The sequence below is a fragment of the Limanda limanda genome, chromosome 13, assembly GCF_963576545.1.
Source record: "Limanda limanda chromosome 13, fLimLim1.1, whole genome shotgun sequence".
Classification (NCBI taxonomy): Eukaryota; Metazoa; Chordata; class Actinopteri; order Pleuronectiformes; family Pleuronectidae; genus Limanda; species Limanda limanda.
In genome coordinates this window covers 12293544-12302319 of record NC_083648.1, presented here as the reverse complement: position 1 = coordinate 12302319, position 8776 = coordinate 12293544, and the positions used below count along the sequence as shown (strand labels likewise).

The window sequence follows — 8776 nt, the reverse complement described above, 5'->3', positions numbered from 1 at the left end:
ATTGTAAAACTGTATTTGTGCATTAGCTTAAGGTGCAATTGGGATATGCAAAAACATGTGAAATAATATGACATGAGATGATACTACATTGGCAATGTGCAGAGGATACTAATTTGCAAAAAGATTTTTTTTGTTTTGTTGGCCAGTAAATCTCAAAATGAAAAAATGCACATCTTATTTCTAGATGTTACAATGTGTATTTTGGCTTAGGGTTATGCTATTGTTCATCGCTGAGAGGAGATCCCTCCCGGTTCTGTGAAAGGCGTCGTGCGCTCTCTTGTGGAAGTTCTCGGCCACTGAGCTCAGCTCTTGTTGGTTGGATGGAACGTCCACGCGTCTGGAACCTGTTGCTGGCTTTTTAATCCTCACTTGCAAGTCGACCGGAGCGCATCGTCCCCCCCCCCCTCGCATCTCCACCAGGACCATGGAGGAGCAAACAGACCTCAACTCCAGCTGGCACCACTTTGACGGCGCCTCAGCTCGGTTCCAGGGCAGCTCGGTGTTTTCAGGAGCCCCGTTTGTCGTCCTGATGGTGATGATGGTGACTCTGGTGCTGGTGATAGTTCTGGGGAACGCGCTGGTCATATTTGCCTTTAAAGTGGATAAGAGTTTAAGGAGACAGTGCAACTTCTTCTTCCTCAATCTGGCAATATCAGATTTCCTCGTAGGTAAGTCTTTTTTGTATTTTTTTTTTTTTTTTACAGATGCTGGAATATGAGAGAGAAGTGTGGATTTAAAATACTGCATGGGCTATCTCGGTTTTCTGTATGATGCTGAAATCCTAAAGATATCTGGTGCTGCTGTTCCGGTGCCAGATGTGCACCAGCAAATTCAACAGTACCACATTAAGCAGCATTTCTTTCTTTCTTTGCAATGTCAATTCTTAACTTTTGCAGCAGGTCAACTTTCCCTGCTCATCTTTTTCACTCACCTTCCTTCCTTCAAAGTTCCCTTTACATACAACCGCCTAATTTAGTGTTTACAAACATTTAATGAACATTTAATACAAAGTTAACAACACACAATGATGGAGCGTGTGTTTATTAAGTGTCACGTTTCTGAAAATGTGCTGATAAAGATGAGATAAGATCGAGATAGACATTTTCACGTCAGTGGATATTGATGATTATTGGGATAAATATGAAATTATTATTTCCTTTGAGTTCATACACTGATTTTTGCTTGTAGGTCAAGGTAATGGTTTTAAACTTGTCTTTCTGAGGTATATGTGTTAATATACCGATGTATAGGTATAGAACATTTGATATTTTGATATTGGTGCTATTATATTATGATAATTATTGTTTTGTCCCTCTCCTGCATACCTGTTTCTGCAGGAGCATTCTGCATCCCAGTCTACATCCCGTACATCCTCACCGGCCGGTGGACGCTGGGCCGAGGGCTGTGTAAACTGTGGCTGGTCATGGACTACCTGCTCTGCTCTGCCTCCGCCTTCAACATCGTCCTCATCAGCTACGACCGTTTCCTTTCAGTCACCAGAGCAGTGAGTGGAACAGTCTGTGCCTCACACCCACCAAATAATACACAGGGACATCAATGTGAATTTGGGATTGTGACACACACACACACCCACACCTACACACTCAGAGAAAATTAGATTGTCAAATCAAGGTATACCAGAGTACTCAGGGAAAAATAACCTTTTTCACAATCGAAACGAAGCACTCAAAGAATAATGTCAAATTTTAAATGTCTTTTTCCCCCTGTAACCATTAAACGCTCACCGCTCGTGGTCCGTGGCTTCATTTTCTGACTGGTGAGTCTCTCAGGTCATTGCTAGGGGCAGTGCCACCTCAGTCTCCAAAATGTGCCCATCTGCAGAGGTTAATCATTCCTGACCCGTTCAGGCGCACTGCCACCCCTAATTATAGTCCTCCCCCACGATGAAGAGGGGGAAAAAAGCCACGTTTTGACTTTGGGCCTCAAAACAACACACAACTGTCAATAAACTAAACGATTCTTGATTATTTTTTTTTCTTTCTACTCAAGCAGGTTTTAATAATTCAAACTTCATCCATGCAGCTGATTTATTTCTCTGAAATACACAGTGTGGGAGGTTGATTTTCTTTTTTTCGGCGCGTCTTTGCAGATAACCTGTATTTAGTGTGAGTCTCCAAACCTCTGCAGCTGTTAGTCCCATTGACTCTTCTGTTGAGGCTTGCGTGTGCGTTAGCCAGCTGACTGTGGTCCAGTATTAACTCGGAGGTGGGATGAGGCTTGGCATTAGAAGACAAAGAGAGTGTTCTGTTTCCTTTCACAAGCAAACACTTAACATCAGAGCGATGAATACAAATAACACCAGAGAGAGAGAGCCTCTTCTTGAATTAGCTAGCTTTGATCATAGAGATCCTCCTCCGTGCCACGGTCCTTCCAACCTGGAGAGATCAATCATCGGCAGAAGCAGGCCACCAGCAGCCAAGCAGCATTTTCCTGAGAGCATCTCTCTCTGTGAACATCGAAAGACAAAGAATATCATCAACAGTCACAGGACAAAGTTTGTCCTCTGAAAGAAGAGATGGATTCAGATTAGATTCATACACACGGCGGTTAGTTTAATCAAAGCATGTTAGCAAAAATCTGACTGAACAGAAATAGAAAGAAGATATCACATCATGTCGTTAGGTTTGATTATGATGATGAGCTAAGATTCATCCTGCAAGGCATCGGAAGGAATGGAAAGATAACGTGAAATGAGGAATCAGTGATGCATTATTACTGAAGCAGGGGCCAGTCACTTCGTAACCTGAGAGGCATCATCATCTTTATTCAGAACTGTGTCATATCTTCAAAGCAGCTGAAGAGGCTCAGGATGTGACGCTGATGCAACCTGTGGAATCCATGTCTGCGTCGTGATTGATCTAATGTGAAGGGCCAGACCATGAATGTCTTTGGAGGCGATCCCTGAAGAAACAAGTCCAAGAACAAAATCCTCTGGTCATTCTTTTTACATGTGTGCATCCAGGGAGTACAGTCAGGGACGGATCTAGGATTTTTTTTTTATCAGGGTCCATAGAGGAGCCACAATTTACACAGAGAGGCCAATTATATGTCCAACATCCATGTACAATTCTTGATTCAGTAAGGTGCATATTTAAGTCTTTGTTACTGTTCGCTCTATATCAGTGAATACATTTTGAAAATAGTTTCTTGTTCTAACACATTGTGTTCTTCACAGAACTCACAATTTGTCTTAGTTGTTGAAAACCTTTGACTTCACTTTTGTTTTGTTCACTTAACTGTTTTTTATATATTTATTTCTGTCAGTGAAATTCAACAGCTTATGTGGAATCTATTTCACTGTACATATGTTCACACTGTACATATTGTGTTTTCACAGCACATTTCACTCCATTTATATTTTTAGATCTCCTTACATTATAAGTACTGCATAATACTTATTACTCTCATGGTGTTTATTTTTGACTGCCCTCTTTCTTGAACAAGCAATAGTTTATTGCATAGTTATTTTGTCCTGAATGTAGTTCTATGACAATTAGGGTAGCAAAATTCCGGGAATATTCAAGTGGGAAACTTTCCATGGGAATTAACGGAAATATATGGGAATATAAGGGAATATACGGGAATTAACAGGAATATACGGGAATTAACGGGAATTAAGGAGAATAAACTGGAAATGTTGTGGGTAATTTATACTAACTGTATTTACCTTGTCATATACAGACATAAATATAAACATTTTGTTTTGTCATAGGCTGATTTGAGCCCTAAAGGAAACTTTGGGCACTTGACTATATGCCTCTGCATCGTTGTGTCATTCTTAACATAGGTCTTTGCACAGTATTTGCAAATGTACACAGCCTTTCCTTCTACATTGGATGGGGTGAAATGTCTCCACACATGAGATAGTGCACGTGGCATTGTTCTGTAGAATAAGATGAGAAAAAAGTTTGTAAAAAAAAAACTAATGCAATGCCAGAGATATAAATAGTTATTCAAACAATTGGAATCGTCTGTAAAAATATTTTACAATTGATGAATAAATCAATGGAAATAGGCTAGATGAACAGATGAACAATCCTCAATCAGCATGCTAAAGTATTTTCCCCAGTAATATCTTACTTACCTTACCTGACTAGTCCTGCACACTACAGCAGGCCTCAATAGCCCTGCTGTAGTGTGCAGGATGCTGGGAGTTATCTGTGCATGTGATGGAAGACTGCACAGTGAAGGGTTGAAATTCAACGTGCAGCATGTGCTGCATTCCATACATCTTTAAAATACAGTTTTGAATGATGTTCTTATTGCTCAGCGTTTAATTTGCTTTAAAAGTTTCCGGAAATTTACCGGAAACTTTCCGCCCCTTTGCAACCCTAATGACAATAGTAGAATTCAGCCATTGAGTGACTCAACACTGGCGATGGTACTCAGTTTATATGATTTTTGCTTATGTTTTCTACAGGTAAGTTATCGGGCCAGACAGAGCATGACTCATCAAGCCATAATCAAGATGATTGCCGTCTGGGTGCTGGCCTTTGTCCTGTACGGCCCAGCCATCATCTTCTGGGAGCCGGTGGTGGGCAGAAGCCGAGTGCCAAAGGACGAGTGCTTTGCGGAGTTCTATTACTCTTGGTATTTCCTTCTGAGCGCCTCCATGCTGGAGTTTTTCTCTCCCTTCCTCTCGGTGGCTTTCTTCAACCTCAGCATTTATCTCAGCATCCGCAGGAGGAGGCTCCAGAGCAGGCAGGTGCAGCTGCACCTTCAAATGAGCGAACCTGCCTCTGCCCAGGGGGAAGGCGTCCCCCTCTCCCACCACTGGGGGTTTGGGATGAAACTGGCTGTAAGAGGCTCTTTCAACTCCCAGACCTCCTCTCCCAGTCTGGGTAAACTGGATCCCACCACCAGCAGGGGGGGCATGCCGTGCCGTCTGTCCAGGGATAAGAAAATAGCTAAGTCCCTTGCCATCATAGTGTGCGTGTTTGCCATCTGCTGGGCACCGTACACTCTGCTGATGATCATCCGCGCCGCCTGCAGAGGGCGATGCATCCAGCATCACTGGTACGAGGTCACCTTCTGGCTCCTGTGGCTCAACTCGGCTATTAACCCCTTCCTGTACCCGCTCTGCCACAGCAGCTTCCGCAGGGCCTTCAGTAAGATCCTCTGTGCGAAGCGGCACAGGACCCAGTCACCTTCGGTCCCTCGTGCTTGCCAGTGAACTAACAATGTGGCAAAGCTAGAAACAAGGTCGAACTGTGCAACACGGTGTGTCACACAGACCATAATGAATGGGCCTCCATTGTGTTTGGATGTATAATGTTGGTTCTGCACAGTATGATGTTATTGAGTCACTGTATTCAATGTTCAATGTGTCGAACATTCATCGTAGAATGAAAAGTAATTATGCTGCCTTAAAAGTATTAGTATGCCAACGAAGGTATCATATGTATTTACTGATGTTGATTATTTTACGTTTTCACTTACTGTAGGAACTTTATGAGTTCTGTGGTGGTTCATGGGAGCAAAGAAAAAACAGCAAAATATTCAGAAACATTGTTCGAGGCCTTTTAATAAATATGATGCCGACAATTTAACAATGAAATCCGTCAGCTATGTCGTATGTACTGTAACGTGTATATCGATAGGAATGAAATCAAGAAATGCATTTTGCTTGATTTCATTATTTAGCTCATACATTGTTCACAAATATTCTCTAGAAAATGAAAGACAACTGTTTCAGGCTAATAAGCAATTTGTTTTGCTATCATATCATATTTCTATGGTTCAACAGCTTTTATCTTGAATTTAAACTCATGACATTGATCAGTTATATTCATAGAAAGCGTTGAGCTCACTGTGACATCGTCCTTCTGCTATAACAGAAATACAGTGTTAAAAATACAAGTGCCATTAATAGTCTGCGCGTACGTGAACTGAAATGTTTTACCAAAGCATAACAATAGGCTATTTAACCATTTTAGTTTTTGGCATTACATGATATCAGTAAACAATAACATTTATGAACCTTCCTCACACCCATGTTTTAAAAAAACAAATGTCTATTTATGATATATTAGGAAAACAGTGCAAACAAAACAATCATATATTCTTTTAAATTTGTATCATTCAACTTTAACACCATTTTCTATCAAACAATCAGGTGAATCAGGTCTATCTTTATTCTCCTTCTTACTTTCTTATTCTTCTTACAAAACAACCACATCTCATCATCACCCTGAGACACATAGTATAGATTATTCAATAAAATGTAATAGAATTAAATAAGACGTAGGTTTGTTGTACAGAAAAGGTTTCGAGAGAAAAGCGACTTATTTATCAACAACATGAGAAAGGAGCGGGTGTGTGTACTGTCTCCTTGTGCCACTAGATGTCACCGTTAACCTTCACAGCTCCTTGTGTGTGCAGTGACTGAGGATTCATCATGGAGTGAACTCGCTCTATTAGAAATACGGTTTCCATGAACTCTTTCACTTTACAGTTTGTGTTTGACTCGTCAGATCAAAACATGCTTTGCTGCTGCACCAAGATATTGACCGATCCAAACTGTAATAGAAGAATGTAACATTATAATGGTCTATGGAAATGGGTGCTGCTCTCTAACAGTGAATCGTTTCACTGTACGTAACACATATAATAAAAAAAACACTGATTTCAATATTTCCTATGCTTAAGCAGTCGTTCTATATACTCTTTAAACCTTGTTATACTATTTTCTGTAACTATTTGTGTGGATGAAATATTGTGTGATAGCTTGAATGTTGTCTCTTTTGCTTACAGCAACATTATTGTATAAATACTTTGTAAAAATGCGTAAATCATTGTTTATAATTTTCAAAATAAACACATCCCTTTACTCGCTGATATTCTTCGAGCCAGGTTTGATATGAAATAAAAAGAATTATTATATTAATCATTTGTGTACTGCATTGTAGCACATAAATGGCGTTAAGCTGTGGAGTTGCTGTCTACTTGATGGCTAATTGGGTCAAGGCCAAGTGCAGAGAGGCTATAGCCTGATGTGCAGACCAAATGCTGAGAGTGCAATACCATTTTTGTGTTTTGTTTTGTTCTCCGGTCCGGGGTATAGGTGTGACGTGATCGATTAAATGAGCTTTTAGCAGATGCAGACTTATTAAACCTGTAATTATGCCATCATGGTAGATAGTGGGGTTACGTTTGCAGGTGCCTGGGTCCCACCGGGGACTTGCATTGCTCAAATTGTTGCTGCTGCTGCCTGCGTGCACATCTGGGCTCCTGGTCAGGTGCTGGGAATAAGGGCACAGCTGCAGGGAGCAGGCCCCCATGCTGCCCCCCCCCTCCCCCCCCTCTCTCCCCCTCCACCCGTGGCATGGTGGGGGGACAGAAGCGGCACTTTGTGACCAGAGGGATGCAGGCACATTTCCCTCGGGATGACAGAACTGCATTTATCAGCAGAATGGCAATCCCTGGGTTTACTCCCCATGTATCTAAATGCGACAGCGAGAGCTTTATCACGGTGAGGCGCGCTCGCACCTTGTGCAGTTAGATCAGGACGACTGCTGTTGATTTTCTTGATAGATTGAAATGTCTTGGCAGGTGTGCCGAAGCAATTGGCCACCGGCTGAGGGTGTATCGGGGATCATGGCAGCTTAAATCGGTCCAGGAGGAGTTGCAGCATCAAAAATACAGATGAGAAATAATAATTTGTTGCCTTTTAAATCCTGCTCCTACTCACCCGACCCCCTCTCTTTGCGTCTGAGTGAGAGAGCTCATGGGAGGTTTGGATGTCTATGACCCCCCCCCCAAGCAAAGTGTCTAAAAGCTCTGACCCCAAACAGAGCTCACCTGTGCCCCGGAAGTTTACAGAACCCCATTAGCAGAGACTCAATCTGTCTTCAACCTCAAGTTCTTGTTTTCAAACCTGACAAAAGATCTGATCCTCACAGAAGATGACAGATGTGTAATGAAGCCACTGAATGTTCTGACTTGAAGATGTAATATGCGAGATGCTGCAACTGCAACATAAAAGTGAACCTGCAGACAAGAACCAGCTTTTTAAGTCTGCAGATACAGGTTAAAGCTGTGACCCCTTTTGAAAATACTCTTATGTGTCTTAGCCCCACACAGGCTGTTTTTCACTTCCCTTGCAGTAAACCACCGTTAATATTTCATGAGGGACGTACTCCAAAAGAAAAACTGACTATTTCTGCTTAATTTTTTGCCTTTTCCGTTCCTCCATCTCTTTTCCCCCCTCTGCTCTTTTCCTGCAGTGTACTTCCTGACTAGAGATTAAATAATTCCATTGGAATCCTCTTAGGATGGGTTCCCAGCACTTGGCAATTAAACAATTACATTTAATCAGCATGGGGCGACGCTTCAAGTCACCCTCATTTCAGACGTTGATTAAAAGCAATTCTGCAGTGGTTATTGCTGTCGACTTTGGAAACTACGGTTCACTTAGGTTTACTGCATCTGTGGGGTCAGGCTGGATAGCAATATGGCAGGTTCAGTGGTGGTCGAGAGCTGTATCTGCCTCTGGTGGGTAAAGCAGTAATGACAGAACTCATGGCAGACCTTGTATTGTCCCTTAAGTCGGAGCTAGTTAGATTACTTGGAGACATTTTGACCCGACAGCGGAGAAGACTCAGGGAACAATGGAAGGGAGCGGAGCATTACCTTATGCATGTGGGAGTATAGATATAGTGTCGGTGAGTTTTTCTCTTTTTTACATTACACATGTGTATTCGACCGCGTCCACATATACACAGCTGTTTCTGTTTGCATCTGCATTTCAGCGCAT

The 8776-nt window shown here is 41.9% G+C and overlaps 1 protein-coding gene across 1 annotated transcript; it reads left to right on the top strand.

The window, feature by feature from the left end:
• The first annotated feature begins 424 nt into the window (after positions 1 to 424).
• Positions 425 to 5194, top strand: LOC133017487 (histamine H3 receptor-like). Its single transcript, XM_061083596.1, has 3 exons — positions 425 to 668; positions 1338 to 1504; positions 4442 to 5194. The coding sequence occupies exons 1-3, from the start codon at positions 425 to 427 to the stop codon at positions 5192 to 5194; spliced, it is 1164 nt and encodes a 387-aa protein (XP_060939579.1).
• Positions 5195 to 8776: the final 3582 nt, after the last annotated feature.

Bases quoted from the DNA above. Each gene is read 5' to 3' on its own strand.
- LOC133017487 (XM_061083596.1), top strand. From the start codon at position 425: ATGGAGGAGCAAACAGACCTCAACTCCAGCTGGCACCACTTTGACGGC. The intron at 669-1,337 runs GTAAGTCTTTTT...CTGTTTCTGCAG, and splicing joins AATATCAGATTTCCTCGTAG to GAGCATTCTGCATCCCAGTC. The intron at 1,505-4,441 runs GTGAGTGGAACA...TGTTTTCTACAG, and splicing joins TCCTTTCAGTCACCAGAGCA to GTAAGTTATCGGGCCAGACA.